The sequence below is a fragment of the Musca domestica genome, unplaced genomic scaffold, assembly GCF_030504385.1.
Source record: "Musca domestica strain aabys unplaced genomic scaffold, Musca_domestica.polishedcontigs.V.1.1 1, whole genome shotgun sequence".
NCBI lineage: Eukaryota > Metazoa > Arthropoda > Insecta > Diptera > Muscidae > Musca > Musca domestica.
In genome coordinates, this window is record NW_026712114.1 from 11,117,629 (window position 1) to 11,145,044 (window position 27,416).

The 27,416-nt window shown below is 34.7% G+C and overlaps 1 protein-coding gene across 1 annotated transcript in view; it reads left to right on the plus strand.

Moving 5' to 3' along the window:
- The first annotated feature begins 3,134 nt into the window (after positions 1-3,134).
- LOC101887826 (sodium-independent sulfate anion transporter) overlaps positions 3,135-27,416 on the plus strand; it is a 33,877-nt gene continuing 9,595 nt past the window's right edge. Inside the window, exons 1-2 of the mRNA XM_059118861.1 lie at positions 3,135-3,424; positions 8,404-8,934. Coding sequence (XP_058974844.1) covers positions 8,781-8,934 — 154 coding nt within the window. The 5' untranslated portion in view covers positions 3,135-3,424; positions 8,404-8,780. The remainder of the gene's footprint in view (positions 3,425-8,403; positions 8,935-27,416) is intronic.

Genomic DNA, 27,416 nt, shown 5'->3' on the forward strand with positions numbered 1-27,416 from the left:
TCTCGTAACAAAAGAAGGGTTAAGACCTCTTCCTAGCAGAGTTCAGGTAATACAAGCATATAAGAGACCCAGCACTGTCAAAGATCTTCGTCGTTTTCTGGGTATGATAAACTTCTACAGACGATTTCTACCAGGTGCTGCAAAGTCACAGGCAATTTTACATAGCATTTACAACGCCAATGTGAAGAACGATAACAGCGATATAACGTGGACTGAGGAACGGACACAAGCTTTCGAAAATTGCAAGAAAGAGTTGGCAGACGCAACATTATTATCCTATCCATGCGAAAATGCACCAACATCAGTTTGTGTCGACGCTTCCGATTTTGCCATGGGTGGTGTCCTACAACAGTATGTTAGTGGTGAGTGGAAGCCACTAGGATTTTTTTCTAAGAAATTGTCGCCTGCTCAAGCTAAATACAGTGCATATGACCGTGAATTGCTGGCAATATATTCCACTTTGAAGCATTTCCAGTATTTCTTGGAAGGTCGTCAGTTCTGCATTTTTACGGACCACAAACCTATAACATACGCTTTTAAGCAGCGTCCGGAAAAGGCATCTCCACGACAACTTCGACATCTGGATTACATTGGGCAGTTCACAACAGATATACGCCATATCAGTGGTAAAAATAATGTGGTGGCCGATACATTGTCGCGTGTGCAAACAATCAGAACGCCCCATTGCATTGACTTTAAAGGACTAGCAAAAGAGCAACAATCCGATGAAGAATTGCAATCAATATTAAACGACAAAATGTCCGGTCTACAGCTAAAACTTATGAAGAATGAAGGATTTGAGATTTACTGTGATGTATCAGGCTCTACCATCAGACCTTACGTAACACCATCATTTCGAAAGTTAGTTTTTGATACTATTCACGGATTGTCACACCCTGGAGTTAAAGGTACAGTCAATTTAATTCGGTCACGTTACATCTGGAAGTCATTAAAGAAGGATGTGAGCGAATGGGCTAGAAGTTGTATCGAGTGCCAGCGATCCAAAGTTCACCGTCATACGAAAAGTGAGTATGGTGAATTCAAACCACCAACTCAACGTTTCAAGCACATCCACATAGATATTGTTGGACCATTGACGCCATGTCAAGGTTATCGATATCTCTTAACTTGTATTGACAGGTACACGAAATGGGCAGAAGCAATTCCTCTGGCAGACATTAGGGCTGAAACAGTAGCCTCAGCTTTTGTCAGTCTATGGATTTCACGATTTGGTGTGCCATTGGAAATTATTTCGGATCAAGGTAAACAATTTGAGAGCAGATTATTCAGGCAACTTGCGAAATTATGCGGATCAAGAGTGAAACACACAACACCTTATCATCCTCAGACAAATGGATTGGTAGAACGATGGCACAGAACTTTAAAATCAGCTATAAGATGTACAAATAGTAATGACTGGGTAGGTGCACTACCGCTCATCCTACTCGGGTTACGAACCCGAATTATCACCGATACTGATGTATCTCCTGCTGAAATGGTTTATGGAAGTAGTTTAGCTTTGCCTGGAGAACTTATTATTGACACACAGCAGCTTTCAGATGAATCTGATTGGATAACATTATTCCGGAACAAGATGAATAGTACAAAGCCAGTAGTTACAGGATGTCACAGTAGTAACAAAATTTACATCAACAATCAACTGAAAACATGTCAATATGTTTTTCTAAGGTATGATGCAGTGAAGAAACCGTTACAACCACCATACACAGGCCCACATAAAGTTGTTTCAAGGAACGGAAAAATTTTCAAGATTCTTGTTGAAGGAAAAGAGAAAGTAGTTTCTATTGACAGATTGAAACCGTGTATATTATCTAATGAATTCAACAATCAAGGACAAAATCCAAAATCTGTAACAAAGAAAGTTCGTTTCGCTGAATGACAACGCTGGAGGGGGAGTACTGTGGCGGCCGGAAAGTACTCAATAATAATTTACTTTAAAAATATTATTTTTATGTGATCAAGTCATCTTTGATTTTGTATTTTTCTTTTTTCGTCAAGTTAGCCTTGACTTTCAGTTTTTGTATTTGGTGACAACAAAATAATTTTTACATTTTCTAGGAAGTTCTATTTTGTCTTTTGGAAATTAAACATTAAACTAAAAAATTAAATTGTTGTGGTTTTATTCATACCAAGCCCAACATCCTCTATGGATTGAAGACCTTTTACAAGTCTTTATAGGTCTTCCATAGATAGAAGACCTTTCACAGGTCTTCTGTTGGTAGAAGATCTTTCTCAGGTCTTCTGTTGGTAGAAGATCTTTCTCAGATCTTCTATAAATGGAAGACCTTCCACTGGTTTTCTATGGATAGAAGATCTCTCACAAGTCTTCCATAAATAAATTATCTTTTGCAGGTCTCCTATGGATGGAATACATTCCACAGGTCGTTTTAAAATAGAGTTTCCGCAGGTCTTCTATAAATTATTTCTTCGGATCTTCTTTATATAGAAGACCTCTCGGTAGTCTTCTTTAAGGCTTTCCAGATTGTAGATCTTCTACAGATATTCTCAAGATTAAATACCTTCCATTTCGATAATACTTAAAAGACCTCTGGGTGTGCGTTTGCAAACGCAGTCATTTTCCCCATTTCTCTCAGCCCATCTGGCAACGTCAACGAACAAACAGAGAGCCCGCGTAAGCCAAGTTGAAGGAAAAAAAATTTGCTACACTTCTCTCGAACAACGGGAAAAAAATTAAAGAGAAGTGCCGCAGTGTCTGTCGTCGGCATGTCTGTTCGAAATAATAAAACAAATACTCGATTTTCAAATCGGGTTTTAGCGAAGGCACACAAAACCAAAGCAATTCAAAAGGTTCAAAAGGGGAGGGAGGAGTAGAGTGGTGGGTATGTTTGGACTAGACGGCGACTACTGCTACAAACAAGTAGAGTAGAGTAGCCAACAGAGAGCGCAATGATTGATTGATCGTGGCAAATACGAGTAGCTGAAATGAGAGGCGGGAGTTTTATTATTATTAATTCGCGGTATTATTGTTGTTGTTGTTGTGGATGTTGTTTGAATGTACAACAACAACAAGAAAAACCGACCAACCGAACGTTGGTTAAAATGAAATTTTTCGCTTTGATTTTATAAAAGACAAGGTTTGAGCCATAAACGAAAACAGTCACAACTCAAACTTGGACGAAGTAACAAAGTGTGGAAATCAAATAAAATAAAATTGCAATAAAATAAATTAAAAAATCAAAACAAAAATACAAAATAAAATTCAAAACAGAGCAAAAATTGTGAAACAAAAGAGAGAAAAAAAATAATAATAATTATTGTAGTAAAAAATAAAACAAATATAAATTACTTATATAAAAATATACCCACCATTATTGGAAAAATTAACCACAACTCAGTTTTCCGCGGCAAAGTGAATCAAAACCGGCAGTTGCAGTGTGAAAAAGTAATTACCATAAATTATGAAATTAAATTATTTAACTAAAAAATAAAAATAACCGTAATTAAGTTAAGACAAAGATTGATGAGAACGGTTTCGTAATAATATTCAAATTTATAAAAACAAACAAATTTTTCGAAATAAAAACAAATGAACAAAAATAAAATATTAAAAACGAAAACGTTTAATCATCTTCAGAAACATGTTTTTTTTGTGATCGAGAAAAAAAATACCAAAAATGGAATTTATTTATAAAACATTTAGTTTTTGGAAAAAAAATATTTGGCTGGAAAGAAAAATCAAAATAAAAAAATTGGATTTTTTTTAATTTTGTCTTTCTTACCGATGATCAAATGTTTATGATTTTTAGGGTTATTTCGATTTTCATGAAATTTGCAGTGAAACATTTTTTTAAATAAAAGATATTCTATATACCATAGAAATCCGAAATTTTGATCATCAAAAGTAAAAATGTTTTTTTTTTTTTTTCAATGCCTTGGTGTTATTCAAACATGTTAGATACCTACTTTGTGTTGCAAAAAATGTTCTCTGTTTTATTTATGAACTGATTTGCTAGTAGGATAATATTTTACCGACGGCTTTTGGGAGTTTTCTAATTATATCTCAGTTTTAGTGCAAACATCAACATTCAAAAATCAGTTTTTTCAAAATATATTGCAATTATAAACAATTAATATTAAATGAAGGGTACATTTGTCAAAGCAATTTGGAATCATATTTATATCAGCAATAGCAATAATGCCTACTCTAATGGAATTTTAATTAATAAATTGTTCAAGATATTTTATTCACGTTTCGAAATTTGACAATTGCAAAAAATTAGAATGTTTTGAATATTGAGACAAACTAAAATTCAATAAAGGAAATTGTCACGTTTTTTATACCGGACAGTAAGCCGTGATACCAATAGAAAAAATTTCAGAAAAATATGATTTTTTTTAACTGAAACCATATCACCGGTTGCTAATACCGTTTAGTTTCGATCTCCTCCATTTTCAAAGGAAAAGGCGAGCTTAAAGAAAATTTTCAAAAATAACTCTCGAAGGGAGTATCCGGTTTGGCCCATACTTGGTCCATCGTAATATTATTATCAAACTTAGATCGAGTTCGGAGATGGTCAATATCGGTCCATCCCTTCTAGTACCACCACTACAAGGGTTAAAATTTTCCAAAAACGTATTTTACTGCACAGAAAGGGAAGGGATAATCCGTTTTTCCTCTAACTTTGCAAATCCTAATATTTGCATGAATGCTAGGTCAGGTGAAAAAAATGGACAATATCGGTCCACTCCATCAAGATTGCATATATCGGTTCACTCCTTCTGGTACCTTCATTTATGAAGCTCCTAAAACTAATACCCGATTCCATTCAGACTTAACACATCTCCATATTTCCATCAACACAAGATCTGATATAAAGATGGTAGAGATCGGACCATTTCTTTTGGTACCTTCCACACATAGAGTCAAAGTTTTAAATAACCAAAACGACTACAAAATCCAAAATAAGCATCCGGTTCTCTTCATATTACACACATCCCATAATTTCTACTAGCACAGTATCTGCTGTAAAGATGGGATACATCAGACCACTCCTTCTGGTACCTCACCCAAAATGGGTCAAAATTTTTAATATCCATAAAGCTCCTAAAACGCGAAATTAATATCCGATTCCATTAAGACATGGTACATCTAAATATTTCTATCAACACAAGATCTGTTATAAGGATTACCATCTTATTACCAACAGATCGGACCATTCCTTCGGGTACCTCCCACACAAAGGGTCAAAGTGTTGAATAACCAAAACCATTACACAATCCGAAATAAGCGTCCGGTTCTATTCATATCTCACATATCCCATTATTTCTACTACCACAAGATCTGCTGCGAAGATGGGATATATCGGTCCACTGGCTCTGGTACCTCCCCCACAAAGGGTCGACATTGAATATCCATGATGCTCACAATACGCGAAATTAACATCCGATTCCATTAAGACTTGGTACATCTCGATTTTTCTATCAACACATCTGCTGGTACCTCCCCCACGAAGGACTCAACATTTTGATAAACAAAACGCTGAAAGAACGCGAAATAAGCATCCAACTCCCATCAAATTTACACATACAAACATTTTTGCTAACACAAGATCTATTGTGTGAAGATGATATATATCTGTCAACCCCTTCTGGGACCTCACCCATAAATAGTAACAATTTTCCAGACTCCTATCTGTCATAACTTGCGAAACAAGTCAGTGACTTTTTACAACTTGATATATAAATATTTCTCTCAACCAGAAACCTGAGATGAATATGAAATTTATGATTTCACATAAAATTGGATAAAAATGTTCGATTTTCTTGTCATTTTGCCCATAGTCGAACATTGGCTGAGGGTATACATCTTTCGGCAAAACCGACTGCTACTTTTTAACTTGTTCTGTTTAGGATTTGCTTTACCTTTGCATCAGTGTTGAATACACATACCAAATACTCATTCTAATATGTAATTATTTCACTTATTTTAATTAAATTGTTAAACAAATTAGATTTCCGGAATGTTTTTGTCATTGTTGTTATTTAAAGTGTTAAACAAAAATTTGAAAAAAAAAAAAACAAATTTTTCAATTGAATTTTCTTGAACCGGTAGGTCATTAAACTTGAATTTAATGTAACATAAATTTAACAAAGTTGTCATAATTATTTTGTCTTGTTGTTGTTGTTGTTGTTGTTTTGTGCTCAAACCCAGATGATGTTTATTAAAACAAATGTTTTGATGATTAACTGGAGCAAAAGGGTTTTGTTGTAATTCGTAATTTGACAGCCGTTTTGCTCGACTCCAGCTGTGAGAGGTGAAACACGAGTGGAATTCCCATTGGCTTAAAGTCGACTTAGGGTTTTGTTTTTGCCATGAAGGTGAAATTAAAAATTCTTAATATTTCTGTAATGGTAGAGCTTTAAGTTCCATTAAAGCATTAAATTATTTTTCGTGTTTACTTCTAAGCATTTCGTGTTTGTTGTTTTTTTCGCTGTTTCTTGAGCGAACCAGTGAAGCGTGAAATCTGACTAATTAATAGTGACATTGAAAAAATGTTTTTTTTTTGGTAGCCTACAATAAATTGGGGATTTAGGAACAAAGAATTCGAGAAGAATAATTGCTTGGCTTCAATACAAAATTTCCCATAAATTTGAAAAATAGATGACAAGCGACAACTTTGTATTCGATAGTTTCCCTAAAATTGGCCAGTCTAGTAACAAGATACTATAAATTTTAGGAAATGTAATGGTTTTTATACAGGGTGAAATAAAAAAACTGAAACAAAATCAAACGCAATAATTTTTATATATTATTTTTAAATTTTATTGAATGAAAGCAAAAAATGTCGGAAATAGCATAAAATTTTAGAATAAGTTTAGATTTGTTCGAATTTGTCACATTTGGCACGAATTATAGCCTTCAAACGGCCAATGAAACCGTCATTCGCTGACCGAATGTTGCTCTGCGGCGAAGCGCTTGCTTGAGGTGATCGACACTTTGGTATTTTATAGTGCCAACCTTGCTTTTCAAAATACTCCAGACACAATAGTCCAACGGATTGGTATCCGAAGATTTTGGTGGCCATTGTGCGCTGGAAATGAAGCCCAAGGCTTTAATATTTTCGAATAATGTTCGGCATTTATTCTGATGCCACGGTCGATTAATACGAGCGGACCATCGGCTATTATGGCGGCTCTTGAGTTCTGGTGCACATTTTCAGCTGACCTCTTTGGCAAGTAAACACGATCAGTTTGTTTATTTACAAACTGTTGGACAACGAATATTTTCTCATCGGAGAAAACCAAATTCGGCAGTTCACAACTTTCGGTCAAGCGAAGCAACTCTTTAGCTCTTCTGAGTTTTTTTTTTCTTTCTGTTGCGGTGTAAGTTCTTGCACTTTTTGGTATTTCAATGGCTTTACCCCGAGCTCATTTTTCAATATTTGCCGAATGGAATATTACGATATGTTCAGCTCATGAGCCATTTTTCGGCCACTGCGACGCGAGTTTCGATCCAGTCGCTTTTTTTACTTTTCGAACCATTTCCGCTGAAGTTGCTTTTTTCTTTCGACCATTTCCTTGACGTCGGGCTACGCAGCATCACGGTAACGAGCGATGGCACAAGACACAAAAGATTTATTCACATTCAAATGTTGGAGTGCTCTAACGATAGCCACTTGTGGTTTTCCAGCCAAGTATAAAAAAATCAAACTATCACGCTTGAATTCCATCAAGAATAACTTTTTTTCCGGAAAATTTTCAGCAAAATGCTTTCGTACGCTTGTAAAAAATATAATGAGCTGTCACTGAAATAATTTTAACAGCTGTCGGACGAGTGACTTAGAAATGACAGCAGTCTGAAGATGGTTGCAGTTTTGTCATCTCACCCTGTATATGGTTGAGGTGATAAAAACATATGTCAATGTCCCAAAAGCTGTGGCTTTTCTAAAAATATTCAAAGTCAATTCTAAGGTTCTACGTTTCACGTTTTCAAATTTGAGATATCTGTATATACCTGAAAAATTTTAGAAATAGAAAAATTTTAAATTTTAGAAAATTGGGAAGTAAATTGAAATTTTAATAAAAAGCGATTTTTTAGAATTTTGAGAAAATTTAGTCTTAAAAAATTAAAAATCGTAAAATTTCAAAGAATTTAATTGAGACATTTAATGATCACGGGATTTTTGTGCGAAAATATATTTGTATTTGAGCAATGACCCAGTTTTGCCAAAAATGTAACCCCCTCTTGCATAAAGCCAAACCCACACCATTTATGTGTGTAGGGTATAATTAGCCAAGGCATTAGTCATAGAAGTACAACTACATATTAAAAAAAAACGACAAAATAAAACAAATTAAACAAAAACAATCTCTATAATAAATTCCTTTTAATAATAAACATTTTGTTTATTTAAATTGTAGCAGTGGAATTTGCAACAACAACAACCGTAGCAGTAGCAGTCAAAACATAGCGAAAAAATCATTCATCCTCTACAACCAAAAAAAAAAAAATAAAGCCAACATCTAAAGCAGTATCGTCAACTCAAGTCCACAAAATTTAATTAAAACTTGTATTTTTTGTGAGTGATTTTAAGTACTTAGTATTATAACAACAACGAGTGTGAACCAAATATATATAGTACACAAAAGCAACAAAAAGAATATCATCCGCTTAGAAGAAAACCCAATATTATTTTTTATAAAATTTGTTTGTGTTGTGTTTTTGTGCAAAAAGCAAAAATTTGCTGTCAATTCGTTCGTTATACTGGCTACGATAAAAGAATTCGAAAAATTCCAAAATGAAATTGAATCCGGCCTCGGATCACGTCTACTTCAACGATGGCTTTAAATGCTCTTCGATCAGTATTAATACAAATCTTAATGAATCGTCGAATGCCGATGTAAATGGCGCTGATAGCGGCAATGGATCGCAGGGCTCGAATGAGTTTATATGTAAGTATATAAATGATACAATTTTACAAAAATACTATATATTTCTATTCTTAAATATAACAAAAAAAATGTTCTATGACGTTACGAAATTAAATGCAAATGAAAAGCACAATTTCAAATTTATTTTTCAAAATGTTGGTTTTTACTCAAAATATTTGGAAACCCCTATTTGGAATGATATATTGATATTTTTCGCATTCAAATTTTGTGTCGTCATAAAGAAACAAGAACACAATTAAAATAAAACATTTCGTCTAAAATTGAATCCCAAATGACTTTCTGATATCTGAAATCTTAAAAGCAATAAATTAAGCTATCAATCGTACTTTTTTCAAGAACTTTAGAATAAAATCAGTTTTTTGAGATTTTTTTTGGGACCAATCCTGGGACTCAATTCTTGTTCTGTTAAAATGTGAAATGAAAACTTTTATAAAAGAAAATAAAGACAAATGAACAAAGTTTCTAATCTAAGGATTTTTTAAAATTATATCAACACTTATATAGAACCTGGCATTGATTTTTTGTAACATTGCGTACTAACGGCATACTCCTCTACCCCTTTCCCATTGCCACCTTAATGGCCCAAGCATCCATTTTCCTCAAAGTCTGTTGACTTGAAAGTTTCATATGAAACTAGCAAGTGCCCGCTACTTTGTCAGGGTAAAGTCCACCTTCAAACTTTTAGATCGAATCTTCGTGATGGACCTTTTTAGTACTCAAAATCCACAATTTGTTAAGTTTGACAATATTTCTAATCAACACTTCACACAGGGTTGCCGATATTCGACGGACCCATGACTCTTTGGGCCCATTCCAATCGACGAGGCTTGTCCGAAGGCAACATTCTTTGCGTCAATTGAATTTTGTACGGGAACAAATGCAAATCATGGCGAATAATCCGTTGTAAAGTGGACCGAGCCATGCCCAACTGCTGAGAACGGCGTTTTTGGGATGTTCTTGGGGACCTCTCAACACTGGCTCGTACGGCAGCGACATTCTCGGCCGATCGCCTTGGTCGACTTTTATATGGCCTCTTCGGTGTTCTTAGAATGCGCTCTTCTCACATTTTTTAATGTTTAAAAAGCACTTTGAGTTTTCACAATTGACTTCTTCTGTTGAATGTAAATTTCAACTATTTCAGAGCACTCGCGTGGCGTGTATTGGTTCATGGTAAAAATCTGCTTGGACTGACGCTTCAAACGCGGTATGTCATTAAGCGATGTGACATCTCTGTCAAAAGTTATATACCCCCATATAACGGTACGTCCCGATATTCCTTATTTTCATCATTTTAGCGACAGTATTTACTGGACTTATTTCAAATTTCATTTTCAAAGTTCATAATGGGTGCTACATCCTATGATAAACATTTTTGTATGCAGGTCCAGGTCTTCGTATAGCCCCCATATAATGGTACCTCACGATATTCGTCATTTTCGTGAGTTCAGCGACATTATTTACCTGATTTTTTTCGTATTTGAAGTTCGTAATGGGTAGTACATCATATTACAAACATTTTTGTATGCAGGTCCGTAGAGGTTCGTAAAGCCGGTAGCTCCCGATATTCGGTATTTTGATGATTTCAGTAACATTATTCACTGGAATCGTTTCAAATTTCATATTGGGAGATCTTAATGGTTACTACCACCTATGGAAAAAGTTTCGTATGAAGGTCCACGGCCCCTATATAACGGTACCTTCCGATATTTGATATTTTCAGGATTTTAGCGACATTATTCGCCAGAACTGTTTCAAATTTGATATTTGAAGTTCGTAATGGATACTACAGCCTATGACAACAAATTTCGTAAGCAGGTCCACGTCTTCGTTTAGTCTCCATATAACAGTTTTCACTTAAATGGTAGTTTTCGTAAGATTAAAAAAAAATAAGTTCCTTCTAAATAGTAGAGGGTGTTAGAGGGTAAAAAGGTTCGGCCCGGCAAAGTTTCCTGCTTTTTTACTTGTTTTATTTTATTCAAGTTTTTCCGAAAGAATGACAGAAAAATGTTTACCTTTTTCACCAAAATCGTTCATTTTGAAGTTTACCGACGAGGATACTAGTAAAACCATTGCACACTGGACTCACATCCAATTTCTCTGTCCAAAACTACTTCAACGTACCCATATATAAACCCTATTAACCAACCTCAATGTCAAATTTCACTCAATACCAAATTTACTAACATTTAAAACGCATATCCGAAACAAAATACATCGCTCCACCCTAGACACCAACAGTCACCCAAAATCGGTACCATTTAGTACTTTTCATACAATTATTATACGCATTTGCAAAACCACCACCAGTTCCCAACCTCAGATACGAACATATTTTGTACCATTTAGTACAATTATAGTACGTATATCCAAAACCAGCTCTATACATTAACCAGTGACATCTACATCAAATGTAAGGATTCCAACGATATCCCTTCACCCAATACCAAATTTAGTACTATTTAATACTTTTCGTACAATTTTAGTACTCATTTGCAAAACCAACAGCAGATCCTAACCTGTGATTTTAATAACAAATTTCAGGATTTCAGCTCTGTAAGTTTCCCCATTTCCAAATTAAGTAGCATTTAGTACAATTATAGTACGCATTTCCAAAACCAGTTCCATATCTTAACCAGTGACATCTACATCAAATTTAATACCAAATTTATTACTATTAAATACTTTTCGTGCAATTATAGTACACATTTGCAAAACCACCACCAGATCTAACACCAGCTACATACATTCTTTCAATACCAAATTTAGTACTTTTCGTATAACTTTGGTATCCATTTCCAAAACCACTTCCATATCTTATCCAAAGACATCAACAGTGACATTTATATCAAATTTCAAGGTTCAAACCTTGACCCAATAACAAATTTAGTACTGTTTAATACTTTTGGTATAAATTTAGGACACATTTCCAAAACTACCATAAGATCTCCACACCAGAGACCTCAGTGTCTCATGTCGGGATTCCAGCTCCATACATTCACTCAACCCCAAATTTTAGTACACATTTCCAAAACCACTTCCATATGTGAACCAGAGATACCAACAACAACATTCATATCATATTTCAGAATTTGAGCTCTATACATTCACTCAATTCCAAATTTAGTACTTTTCGTACAATTATGGTACACATTTCCAAAACTACCTCCATATCTTAACCAGAGACACCAACAGTGACATCCATATCAAATTTTAGAATTCCAGCTCTATCTCTTAGCCCAATACCAAATTTTGTACTATTTAGTACTTTTCGAAGAACTACAAACTTCGACCTTAGATACCTACAGTAATCTGAAATATCAAATTGCAGAATTTTATATATCCCCTTAGGCAAGCACTATCTGTCCAACCTATACCAAATTGTACCAAATATAGTACTGTTTGGTACTTTTTGTGCACTTGTAGTACTAATTTCCAAAACCACCTATTTATCTCAAAACTACCACCAACCAGCTTCATCCAATCGCCCTAAACCAAACCGTTCAAAATTTAGTACCAATTAGTACAGATTGCACACTTAGTACACATTTCCGAAAACCATCGCCATATATTAAACTTACCTGCATCTCATACTACATTTCAAATTTATCGCTCTATCGTTTCACATAGTACCAAAAGGGACCATTTTTGAAGCTTTTTAATATTTTAGAACTTTTCGTAACCACAAAGTTCGAATTTCCAAAACCCCTTTGGTACATCTATCCTGCACTCCATCAGCTGATTCCGTTTGTCCAATACAAATTTTTCAATTTTTAGTACGAATTTTCACACCTCCCACTAAGGCTGACCCTTGAGCAAAATTTCAATATTCTAGCTTCCGCCGTTTCGTCTGGGCGTTGATTCGCAGTCAGTCAGTAATATTATTCTTTTATATATAGATAAATATATTCTGTAGATCCAATTTTGTATTTATAGCTGTTCCACTGTGCTGCACCAGATATCGATATCAAAATATTGGTTTTATGTTCAAATCTAATTTATTATTCACGAATAAAAATTACTGTCATTCCAATTAAAACTACATTTTAAGTTTTTTTTTTTTTGTGGTCTCAAAACCTTTCTCGAAAGAAAAAAATTCAAATCAAAACTGGAATTTTTGTTATGCTTTCAAAACAAAACCCACAAATGATGCGCCCCCATAAATTAGTTACACTGGATGAATTTCGTTTTGAAACCCGAAAAAAGAAATTTATGGAATTAGTTAAAAAAAAAAAAAACAAACAAAATATTTATGACGTAGTTTATGGAATGATTTAAGTCAAAATAAATGTAACTTTAGAGAGAAGACAGTGGAAGCTAAAAGAAAAAAAATGGGAAATATTTTTATTATAAAAAATTGTAAAATATCGTATTTTCCACAATGAATTTTTTACAATCCAATTTCATACAATTACTTATTAAATTACTAAAATTCGAAACGTTTCGATTGCTTTGATTTCCATAACTTTTATTTCATATTTTTCACTTCAAAACAATGCTTTGGAATATTTGAATATTTTCCCATAAAACTAATTTGAAAAAGTCGGAAATGCCTTTATTCCCCCAATGCGAAGCGACAAAAAATAAGCTTGCAAATTTATTATAATTATGTGAACCATAAAAATTGAATGCTGGCTGAGAAATTATCGGCAACAAAAAAAATACGCTTCATAGAGGCCGCCGCCTCACCTGTTGAACACGGCTGCTGCTCTAGAGAATCACCCTCCAGACATCTCAATTGTGACGTCTGTCTTAGATTTGCTGTTTTTTGTTTTACATTTTTTTATCCGGGATAAAATCACATTCCGGTTAGTTATAAATCAAATTGTTTTTTTTTTTTTTTTTTTTAACAGAGACAATAAAGAATTTAACTTCAATTGCAAACAAAAAATTATCAATAATGGAATTTTAAGTGATTTGGAATGCGTTTTTTTGTACGGTTGTTTGGCCCTCTTAATTAATTGGATCCGGGTGAATAGCTTAACCGCAAAAATATTGTTTCGTCAAAACATTCCATTCATCCGGCATGTGGCATTGGGTATCTGGTTTTTGGGGGAATTTTTGGTATTTTTAAAATAAATAAATTTTGCCTTGAGCATTAAAAGAAAAAAAAAATAAATATTTTCAGAAGGAATTTCGAAAAATGAATGGAAATAAACCAAATTGTGGGTTAATTAATTTTTATATGATTTTTCTTGGAACTAGCGAACAATTACTGGTTCTATTAAAATACACTAATTATTTTCGGAATTGATGCAATTTTGATCGATGAAACATGCCTCTAGAGAACCCCTCGGGGTATAACATAAATAGTCCATTGTGGAAATATTTAACTCCATTCGGGGAATCTGTCAACAACCTTCTAGGAATTGATCCCTGTATAAACCCTCTATGGGATCTAGAATGGTTCTTTATAAAGTCTGTAAAGACCCCTATAAAGTCAACAGTCTATATTTTTTAATATAAAAAAATGTAAAAAATCGTATTTTCCACTATGAATTTTTTACAATCCAATTTCATATAATTACTTATTAAGTTACTAAAATTCGAAATGTTTCGATTGCTTTGCATAACTTTTATTTCATATTTTTCTCTTCAAAACAATGCTTTGAAATATTTGAATATTTCTCCATAAAACTAATTTGAAAAAGTCGGAAATGCCTTTATTCCCCCAATGCGAAGCGACAAAAAATAAGCTTGCAAATTTATTATAATTATGTGAACCATAAAAATTGAATGTTGGCTGAGAAATTATCGGCAACATCACCTGTTGAACACGGCTGCTGCTCCAGAGAATCACCCTCCAGACATCTCAATTGTGACGTCTGTCTTAGATTTGCTGTTTTTTGTTTTACATTTTTTTATCCGGGATAAAATCACATTCCGTTAAGTTATAAATCAAATTGTTTTTTTAAAAAACCGAGACAATAAAGAATTTAACTTCAATTGCAAACAAAAAATTATCAATAATGGAATTTTAAGTGATTTGGAATGCGTTTTTTTGTACGGTTGTTTGGTCGTTAATAATAAGCCCCTCTTAATTAATTGGATCCGGGTGAATAGCTTAACCGCAAAAATATTGTTTCGTCAAAACATTCCATTCATCCGGCATGTGGCATTGGGTATCTGGTTTTTTGGGGGATCTCTTGGTATTTTTAAAATAAATAAATTTTGCTTTGAGCATTAAAAGGAAAAAAATTAAATATTTTCAGAAGGAATTTCGAAAAATGAATGGAAATATACCAAATTGTGGGTTAATTAATTTTTATATGATTTCTCTTGGAACTAGCGAACAATTACTGGTTCTATTAAAATACATTAATTATTTGTAGTCCATTTTCGAAATTGAAGCAATTTTGATCGATGCCTTGAGGGATAACATAAATAGGGATAACATGGAAATCTGTAACTCCGTTCGGGGAATCTGTCAACAACCTTCTAAGAATTGATCCCTCTATGGGATCCAGAATGGCTCTTTCTAAAGTCTGGAAAGACTCCATAAATACCCCTATAAAGTCAATAGTCTATAAGAATTATATAGAGAGCTCCATTTTGAAATATATAGCATATCCCGTCCAGAATCCTATTTAAGCTCTTTCCTGCTAGCCCATAGATACCATAAGTTCATAAAGGCTTCCTTTGGGACTTTTTCTAGACTACCTAATGGAAATCTTTAATTACTGCACAATAGGAGTCTATATTGACTAATTTATATGTGTCTATAAAGACCCCCTTATGAGAACCAGTAAATACTCGCTAGTCGGAGTCCCATTGTATAAAGACCCCATTGTGTGGATCATTGAGAGTCTACAAGGAGACCCCTTTGGAAGTCGATAAATACTATTGTTTTAAAGGCTTTTAAATTAAGAGGAACTCTCTTATGCGATTCTATAAGGGCTTGCAAATGTAAGTCTAGAACGGCTTCCATTAGGAAATCAATAGAAGCTACCTTTATGGAATTTTGAGATCCCAGCCGAGTTGGAAGTTTGTAAAGGCCCACTTTCGGGATGTGCTTCATTCTGGTATTTAAATTAAAACCTCTTTTGGGATTTTATTGAGACTCCCCTAACCAGATATATTAAGATTACTTCTCTTCTAGGAGCCTATTAAGGAATACCTTGTGGATCCCGCTCCAGCAGCCTGAATATGCTCCCATGTGGGATTTTATAAACACTCTATTTGTATTCTATAAAGATTCCCTTACGGGAGTATATAAAGGCTTCCTTCAAAGAAAAAAAATACCTTTATGAAAGGGCGTAAAAAATCCCCTCAAAACAATTCCCACGTGGAAGTCCGATTTTCGGGAGAATAAATGTGATTACATTTCATATTACATTTTTGATGCCTTTAGGGAGTCTAAATGTGTGTTATTCTGGTAAAATGTTAACTATTGGCTGTGCAGGAACTTATGGGAGTTTATAAAGATCCACTTATAAGGGTTTATAAAGTCTGGCTTGTGGGTGTCAATGTCGACATTGCAGAAGTCGATAAACCCTCCTTTCAGGAGTCTAAAATAACTTTTTCTGTATAGATATTCCCATTGTGGTAATCTATGATGTCCTCCTTCAGGAATTCTACCTACTGACTTCCTACTGAAAGTTACAAAGTATCCCAGAAGGTTTATAATTTCTTGCTTCTGGGAGTTTGTAACGCCCTCCTTCTAGGTGTCTTAAAGGCTGCCTCGTGAGAGACCAGATTAGCTCCTTTTTGTTCGAGGTCTTAGAGCCTTCCATAATCCATCTTCTAGGATTCTTTGAGGACAAGTTTGGGAGATCTATAAAATTTCCCTTCCGTAAAAAGTTTATCTTCAGCTACATGTGCGCTCTTAAGTCTATTTTTGGAGTTTTTTTTTTTTAAGATTTCTTTTTGTCTTCCAAAGATGTTGATGTCCATTATTCTTTATTATTCTATTTAAAATTAAATTATTTAATTTTTATCTCTTAAGAGGTAAAAAATACTAACAAAGTAAAAATCCACAGTCGTTTCCATTTATAATGTGTCCTTCCGGCAGCCTGTGAGATTATCCTTTATAAAGAATTTTTTCCAAATTTTCAATTTCATCTAGATGTTATAAATCTTAATCTATAATATGTTATAAATCCACGTTTCTTACACTACATTTCCCAACATTTTCAAAATCCATGAAATGATTTCTAAATTATTTTATTCTCAGTCAATCTAGGTACAAAATAAAAAAAGAGATTTGCATGAACCATAAACAATTCTCACTGAGTCATTAGCAAGAGGGGCAACCACAGATTTTTTAATAACAATTTTATAAAATAAATAAACAAAGCGTGTTGGAACTGAGCAAAAAAGTTATTAAACACGGCAGCCAGCACACATTTATGTGAAATTCGAGCAATAGTGGTATAGAGAAATTTTCAAAAATATTGTTTTATTTATTTATTGAAACATTTAAAAGACATGAAAAAATTAAAATTGTTGCAAATAATTTACTGTCTTTTTTTTTTTTTTTGGAAAACGTGGTTCCATATTTTTTTCTTTTAAAGATTTAAAAATAATCGCATTCTTTCAAATAATTTCCAAGTCTTCTTTCTATACCCTACAACACTATGTGTTGGGGGTATTATAAGTTTTTATTGGGCCAAGCTTATGTAACACCTCGAAGTATTGGTTTTCCACATAGTAAAGTATATATGGATCATCCTATCTCGCCAAGCTGAGTCGATCTAGCTATGTATGTCCGTCCGTCTGTCCATGTTAATTTGTAATCACTCTACAGGTCACAAATACGGCCCAAGCTTCACAAAATTTAGAATGGAGGTGGGGCTAGAGCCGGAATAGAAGCCTTTTGGCGATGATCCCACAATATTTAGGGGGTAAATTGGACCAAAAACTGAAAAAATTCCTGTTGTTGGAAGTTAGAAGTTAGCATGGGGCTGGAGCTTTTCCAAATTTTCCATTAAACCGCGAATATTTTTAATCCCGGCGAAATCACAAATAATCGTACAGGTCAATATTGACCATTACGCAGATGCCGACAATGTGTATATACAAAGAAAGGGGATGTTAGCTAGAATACTTATATCTCAAGAATGGCTGGACGGATTTTGACAAATTTTGTCAATTTAGGCATAAAAGTATAAAATCCGCAATAATCCGTTATAAAGGTTACAAATAGAAACCAAAGGACACGAACTCTCGCATAAAGTTAGAGTTTATGACAGCGGGTGGAATGGAATACTATTGATTTCGTTGGCGAATATAACCAAATATCGTAGACAAGCAAATCATATAGATGAGTCTAAATTTGGAGATACAGAGGGGGAGAGTTAAGGACAGGGAAGAGAAGAGAGTTAAGGACAGAAAAGAGTTCTACCATTTTGGATGACCATTGGATAATATTTAGCTGTAAAATGGACAACAATAACTAACAGCACGACGGAGTGCGTAGATATTGGGCAAATGTCCCTGGTCAAAATGCTAAGGGTAATATCTGGACAGTGTTCCGTGACATAATTTCAAAAGCGAAATCTTTTTCAAGTACTTTTTAATATCATAAAATTATTAAAAAATTATTTTTTCCCAAGTTTTATTAGTTATTGCCCAATATTGGCTTTGTTCCTGCCAAGCTTTAAAGAATCTATTGTTTTTTTTTTATTTTTTTACCATTTTTCCTTTACAAATTTGAAAAGTTTTGAAAGTTGCTTTTTCGTACAGAAACACAGGCGCTTGTGTTTCTCCTCCTTTGTTTCCACAAATAGTTTATTGGACGAAGTTGAACAAACTTTCTGTGCTCCAAAAATAAGTTACCTTCACAGTTATTCGATCTGCAAAACAAAATTATATTTTTATATTATTTAAAATATCCCGTTAATATGTTCAAATTGGGTCAACTTCCGCCAAGTTAATCCAAAATTAATTAGCACAATTAAAGCTGTGTTTCATGTAACTAATTAAGAATATAGTCATAAATAAAATAATGAATTATTGTTTAAATTGTATGGTAAAGATAGACATCATGTTGTATTGGAATCAATTCGCATGGGGAATCCCAAACCAGACATTTTTTTTATAATTTTCGCCATATTTTATCTGTATATTATAGCAAGTGTTAATTTTTTCATAAACAGAAAAGACTAGTTTACACATCATATTAAAATAGTTTATTTTTCACATTTATAATTGAAATTTTATAGCATACTTCTAGACGCTCACAAAAGTATATACAGTAAAAAAGGCTGCTTTTCGCCAAAGTCAGATTTTTTTATTTAACATTTCTTGAGGGCGCTTAAAAGTATGCTATATTTTTATAGCCAAACATAAAAGTGGAAAAGTCTCTTTACAGACGATATATAGCATTACCCGTACAATTTTTTTAATTTTTATTATCTTTCAAGCGACATATATTGTCTTCCCTTTCAAAAATAAGGCCAATGACACATAGGTTAGCTTCAAATACCATCTGTTTTATCTAAGAAAAAACAGAAAACAACAAATCATTCTCATTATTTGTTTTTGAAATTATTTCCAGAATTGTCTCACCCATTTACCTGGCCAAAGGTTGAATACCTCAGGTGGAACATACATACATCCATGCAGTTTGTTTATTGCGGTGCAATGTCCTCCATAAAATTTGATAAAATAAGAAAATTAGGTCAATCTCCTTCGGTTTTGTTTGCAAATGGAAATTATCTGTAAATTCTTAAAAAAAAATAAAATTTACAGGTTTAAAAACATCTGTTTCCAGTCCATCACTGAAGATAATGACATGCATATGACGTTATACAGAGATATCCCCCACAGATATTAATACACACAGTTCCACGTACACATACTCAAATGAGATTGGAAGAAATATGTACGCATATATTTTGATGAGATAAGATAACTCCAAGAATAAACGCTGCCGATAGTGTGGCGTCTTGAAAGACACACTTCTGGACGTCACAGATGAATAAATTACACTGTGCAACAAAATTATTTTTTTTTAAATAATTACAGATCCAAAATTAAAGATCTAGAGAGCTAAAAATAAAAGACGCTTGTATCGGCGTTTGAAAATTTACATTGCAAAGTAACCTAAATATGTAGAGGCTACAAGTTTGCCTCTCTCCAACTTTTTTTAATTTTTATAGCCTACACCACACTGTGGGTATTCTGTCTTTGTGCATTTGTTTATAACATAGAGAAAGAAGCGTTTTGGACCCATAATTCCTTTTGATGATCATATGCATAGAATTATATTCTGAGTCGATTTATGCATGTCCGTCCGTCCATGTATTTTTGTACACAGGTCGCATTTATTGCCCGATCGGGATGATATTTTGCATGAATAGTTTGTTTGGCCCAATGCCGATCCCTATTGAAATTGGAGATAATCGGTCAAAATTTAGATACATCTACCATACATATCATCGCCCGATTTGCGTTTGATAAAAATGTTGCTAAAATTAGGCTAAATTGGATGAAATTTGAAACATATAACCAAATTGAGCCTAGAAATAAGTGTGTCAAATTTGGTGGAAATCGGTTCAGATATAGCTATAGCTCCGATGTATATTCTTCATCCGATATGCACTCCGTAACAACGATATTCGGAAAAATATATGAAATACATCACATATTATAATATTTTGCCAAATTTAACTCAGATCGTTTCAGATTGGGATGTAGCTCCCATTTATATCTTTTCTCGATTTCTAGTTTATTGTGTACCTTAATATACAGGATGAGATAAAAAAAAACTGCAACAAAGTCAAAAGCCATAATTTGGCATTTTTTTTTTTAGATTTAATTAAATGAAAGCAAATAAAGTCGGGTATAGCATCAAATTTTAGAATAAGTTCAGATTTGTTAAGGCCTTCAAACGGCCAATGAAACCGTCACACGCTGCCCGAATGTTGCTCTGCGGTATTTTGGTCCATTCCCGGCGAAGCGCTTGCTTGAGGTGATCGACACTTTGGTATTTTTAGTGCCAACTTTGCTTTCCAAAATACTCCAGACACAATAGTCCAACGGATTGGTATCCGGAGATTTTGGTGTTCATTGTGCGCTGGAAATGAAGCGAGGAACCTGATTTTGTAACCGAGTGCGATGGTGCTGAGTCCTGTTGGTATGTCCAAGGTCTGCGGTCAAAATGTTTGCGTGTCCAAGGCTTTAATACACCCTCCAGAATATTTTCGCGATAATCGGCATTTGTTCTGATACCATGGTCGATTAATACGAGCGGAGAACGACCATCGGCTATTATGGCGGCCCCCACCATCACCATGGCCGACGCTTGAGTTCTGGTGGCCAACCGAATTTTCAGCTGACCTCTTTGGCAAGGATCATTTTGTTTGTATACAAACGGCTGGACAATAAATGTTTTCCCACCGGAGAAAACCAAATTCGGCAGTTCACCACTTTCGGCCAAGCTAAGCAACTCTTTAGCTCTTTTAAGTCTATTTTCTTTCTGTTGCGGTGTAAGTTCTTGCATTTTTTGGAATTTCAATGCCTTTATCCCGAGCTCATTATTCAATATTTGCCGAATGGATTATTGCAATATATTCAGCTCACGAGCCATTTTTCGGCCACTGCGACGCTGATTTCGATCAAGTCGCTTCTTTACTTTTCAAACCATTTCTGCTGATGTTGACGGCGAGCTACGCTATCAGTATCACGGTAACGAGCGATGGTACGAGACACAAAAAATTTATTCACATTTAAATTCTGGAGTGTTCTAATGATAGTCACTTGTGATTTTCCAGCCAAATATAAAGAATTCATACTATCACGCTTGAATTCCATCCATCACGAATAACTTTTTTCCTGGAAAATTCTCGCTAAAATGGTTTTGCACGCTTGTAAACAATATAATGAGCTGTCACTGGAATAATTTTAACAGCTGTCGGACGAGTGGCTTAGAAACGACCAGAGTCTGAATTTGTTTGCAGTTTTTCTTTTCATCTCACCCTGCATATTAATATTAAAAGTGAGTTTACTCAAAATTCTCCTGCAAACCATCATTTTAAAGAGAAAAAATATATTTTTTATGAAATGTCACCATAAGTCCTCACTAAAAACAGGTCTTTCTTATCCATTACATATCAAGAAACTATTTCCAAAAAATGTGAAAATAATTCCTAATTTTTTTAAATCATTTTTTTTTTTTTTGGCCTTTTTTGGAGTCCACCCCAGCAAAGAACTTAAAACTTATTTTTTGGCAAAAGTTTTTAAAAGAAGAAATATTCTACACAAAATTTCATTAAAACTCTCAGAATAAACTATATATCTAGGTTCTACAGTTTTGAAGAAAATTACATTCGACATTTACGTACTACAAGTCAAAATTTTGTGTTTCCTCGTTTAATGTAAATTTAACACTTTTCCAATTCAAGTCAAAACCTATCCTTATTCTTCATTTTTTCTGGATAGTTTCAAAGGAAAAAACATTCTAAATCGAATTTCATTGAGAGTCTCTGAAATAAAGAAATAGGTATGCCTTATATATATCTTAAAAAAATGTTATCAATTTTGGAAAAAAAAAAAAAACATTTTTAGTTTCTTCACTTTCTATTCTGATTTTCTATAATCCATCGCCCCTTCCAAAATATTTTATAAATTTCTAGATTATTTTTTTTTTTTTTTCATTTAGGTATGCAAAATAAAAGTTTGCATACGTAATATTAAACCATTAGCAGATACATTCTAATCCAGACTCTTAAATAATGCCATAATGATTGCAAAAAAAAAGCTGAGAGAAAAAAACAATGAACAAATCTGTGCCAGACACCCAAATCAATCATCCATGACGAATGTGTTTTTTTTTTCTGTTTCAAAACATTTCCAATAGAATTATAAAAGTCACCAAAACAGATTTCAATTGTTGTTTTATAATGTGAATGCAACAACAAAAGCAAAAATACCTCTCTACGAAAATAAAACTAATTTTGCGTAGTAAAACTCAGCGACGCGCAAAGCAAATGCCCTGGGACGTTTCTAATTCTTAAATAACGGTTTTCAAATATTGCACGTCCGATAATTACATACACGACAAACGGACGGACGGACCGACCGACCGCCCACCCGCCGCCACCTGATCGTTTTCTTTTTGTGGAGATTTTTTTCGGCACCCGCCTCAATCCGGTAGCTGTTACGGCTAGGCAAGCAACCAACCAAGCAACGTTGTCAGCCGCCACCTCAGCTTTACGCTTGTTATGGCCAACATGAATTCGTATTTTTTGTTGTTGTTGGTGTTTTTGTTTTTAATTTCATTGTTGCGGAATAATTACCTGACAGTTTTTATTGAAGAGTTTTAATTATTAGTATTTTTTTTTTTTTTTTTTTTTGTTAAAATTTGGTTTGATTTCCTTTGTGCTTACCTAAATTCGGCAGTTTAGTAAGTTGCGAATTTTTTATTTAACCATTTTAATATTGAAATTATTAGCCCGGCAATGAATAATAAATGATTTGGAGAATATCTGCGAGAAGAATAACACAGGGTGACAAAATTTAATTTTTTCTATAATTAAAGAAAAAATCCGGCAGATTTGTTTTATAAACAAGTAAAAAAGCTGTAAGTTCGGCCAGGCCGATCTTTGAATACCCTTCGCCATTGGGAACGATTTTGGCAATTAAAAAAAAATAAAATTTGTTAAAAATTCTGTAAAAATCTTAAAAATTTATTTGGGTCTATACGACGACCTGGAACTGCATAAGCAACTTTAGTCATAAGTCATTACAATATTCAGATGCGAAACTTGAATAAAAAAATCGGTGAATAATGTAGCTAAATTCGGCAAAATCCCGAATATAGGAAGGTGCCGTTATATTGGGGCTATACAAAGACGTGGACCTGCACAGACAATTTTCTGTCTTAGGCTGTAGTACCCATTACGAACTGCAAATACCAAATTTGAAACAATTCCGGTGAATAATGTCGCTAAAATCACCAAAGTACCGAATATCGGTAGATACCGTTGTATGGGGGCTATACGAAGACGTGGACTTGCACAAACAATTTTCTGTCATAGGCTGTAGCATCCGTTACAAACTTCAAATATCAAATTTGAAACAATTCCGGTAAATAACGTCGCCTAAAATAACCAAAATACCGAAAATAGGGAGGCTAAAATCATCAAAATACCGAATATCTGGAGGTACCGTTAGATGAGGGCTATATGAAGACCTGAACTTGCACAGACAATTTTCTGTCATAGGCTGTAGTACCCATTACGAACTGCAAATACCAAATTTGAAACCTTTTCGGTGAATAATGCCGCTAAAATCACCAAAGTACCGAATATCGGGAGGTACCGTTACATGGGGGCTATACCAAAACGTGGATCTACATCACCCATTTTCAATACCAAAAGTCCTGTAGACATAATATACATTGGAGTAAAATTTTATCAATCTATTTCATTTCGTTCGGAAGCTAGAGTGATTTCCACGGATGGACAGACGAACGGACATCACTAAATCGACATAGAATTTTATGCTGATCAAGAATATATATACCTTGCGGGGTCTAAAATGTATGTTTCGAGGTGTTACAAACGGAATGTCAAACTTAATATACCCTCCATACTATGATGGAGGATATAAAAAACTGTTTAATTTTCAACAATTTTAGCACGTTTTCGAACGCTGCGAATTTTCTTATAATTCTATAGAGGAGACTCCCTTCAGCTAATCTATAGAGGAGACTCCCTTCAGCTCATCTATAGGGGAGACTCCCTTCAGCTCGTCTTTAGGGGAGACTCCCTTTAGCTCGTCTATAGGGGAGACTCCCTTTAGCTCGTCTATAGGGGAGACTCCATTCAGCTCGTCTATAGGGGAGACTCCCTTCAGCTCGCTTATAGGGGAGATTCCCTTCAGCTCGTCTATAGGGGAGACTCCCTTCAGTTCGTCTATAGGGGAGACTCCCTTCAGCTCATCTATAGGGGAGACTCCCTTCAGCTCGTCTATAGGGGAGACTCCCTTCAGCTCGTCTATAGGGGAGACTCCCTTCAGCTCGTCTATAGGGGAGACTCCCTACAGCTCGTCTGTAGGGGAGACTCCCTTCAGCTCATCTATAGGGGAGACTCCCTTCAGCTCATCCATAGGGGAGACTCCCTTCAGCTCATCTATAGGGGAGACTCCCTTCAGCTCATCTATAGGGGAGACTCCCTTCAGCTCGTCTATAAGGGAGACTCCCTTCAGCTCGTCTATAGAGGAAACTCTTTTTAGTTCGTCTACAGTGGTGACTCCCTTCAGCTCGTCTGTGGATACCTCCATCAACTCGTTTATAGAGAGTCCCTTTATCTCGTCTCCCTTTTCTGCTTTTTCTTCAATTTTTGAAAACCAATTTTAAACTTCAAACTTTAGCTTCAACTCGTCTGTGGATACCTCCATCAAGTCGTTTATAGAGAGTCCCAACAGCTCGTCTTTTCTGTTTTTTCTTAAATTTTTGAAAACCAATTTTAAACTTCAAACTTTAGCTTGACTTTAGATACTCTCTTTTGCTCTCTGATTGTCTATAAGGCCTACCGTGTTTGTGAAGAATTATTTATTTATTTATTTTTTATTTTTATTTATTTAAAAAATAAATAAATAAATAAAAGAAACCCAAAGTGCAATATGCCTAGTACTCAATCATTCTGGAATTTCCGTGAAGAAGTTTAAATAAATATCGCCGTGGAATTTGCATAACTGAAATATTTCGCATACCACACACACAAAAATTGAGTTCAAATGTGTTTTTGCAAAATTTGGTTTTCTTTCTCAATAAAAGTTGAATGAAACATTTGGTATTTTGCTAAGCGTCCCAATACCCTACCCATCCAATGGATTAACAAACAAAACAACGTTTAATGTCATTAGACTTAATATTACCATAATTGAATAATAAATGGGAATCGATATCGAATTGAGATTATGCTGTCAGCGAATAATAGCCAAAAAGATATATTGACATTTCCTTAAATTTTTGACAATTAGAACATGTCAAATAATGACAAAAAAAAAAGATTTGCAATTTAGTTAATCTATGGCAATACGTGTTTTGAATATTTAATTACTTTTTATGAAACATCATAGATACATACATGTATATATACATACATGCTATATTATATTGAGTACTCCATAACACAGCATGATTTTAAATTTTCGTTTAATGTTTGTACGGTAAAAGAGAAAATATTTTTTTTTCATACTCCAACAAATAGTCTCCAACAATGGCCAAAAGGGTGTTTCTGCGGATCGCGAGATAAGAGTCTTTATAAACTTTGATTTTTTAATCCAATTTTTAATGATCGAAACTAAGACTTCAATTAAACGCCTAAAATTAGACTCCAAACTAAAATTAAGTTTCTATAGTCGACCAAAAGAAAGTCTCTATTGACAGGCAAAAGAAGATCAATTCAGGGTCACCAACATACCACCGATAGGGAGCAAGAAAGACATTTTATAGACGAGTACAAGAGAGTTTCAATAGTCGATCAGAAAGAATTTTCTATATGCGACCAGAATATTGACTCCATCGACGAGCTGAAGGGAGTCTCCTCTATAGACGATTTGAATGGAGTCTCCTCTGTAGGACGACCAGAAGAGAGTCTCTATACGCGCCATGTAGGAAGTTTCCAAAGACGACCAAAAGAAAGTCCTCACAGTCGACCAGAAGGGAACCTCTATAGACGACCAATAGAGAGTCCTTAGAGACTTTATAGAATTCCAGATTTAAGTCCCATTAACGACCAGAAAGGAGTCTCCAAAAAGATGGTTGTCTCTATAAACGAGCTGACCAGAAAGGAGTTTCTATAGGCGCCATGTAGGAACTCTGCACAGACGACCAAAAGAGAGACTCTTTAGACGACCAGAGCCTCTATAGACGACCAATAGACAGTCCTTAGAGACTCTTTAGAAGTCCAGACTAAAATCCCAATAACAAGTCTTAAAAAAGAAGAACGAGCTGAAGGGAGTCTCCTCTATAGACGATCTGAATGGAGTCTCGTCTGTAGGACGACCAGAAGGAAGTCTCTATACTCGCCATGTAGGAAGTCTCCACAGACGACCAGAAGGGAACCTCTATAGACGACCAATAGAGAATCCTTGGAGACTCTACAGAAGTCCAGACTAAAGTTTCAACAACGACCAGAAAGGAGTCTCCAAAAAGGGGGTTGTATCCATCGACAAGCTGAAGGGAGCCTCTTCTGTAGGACGACCAGAAGGGAGTCTCGATAGGCGCCAAGTAGAAAGTCTCCACAGACGACCAATAGAGAGTCCTTAGAGACTCTATAGAAGTCCAAACTAAAATTCCAAAAACGACCAGAAAGGAGTCTCCAAAAACGGGGGTTGTATCCACCGACAAGCTGAAGGGAGCCTCTTTTGCAGGACGACCAGAAGGGAGCCTCTATAGGCGCCAAGTTGGAAGTCTCCACAGAAGACCAGGAGGAAGTATCCAGAGACGACCAGAAGGAAGTCTCCACAGACGACCAGAAGAGAGTACCTATAAACGACCAATAGAGAATCCTTAGAGACTCTTTAGAAGTCCA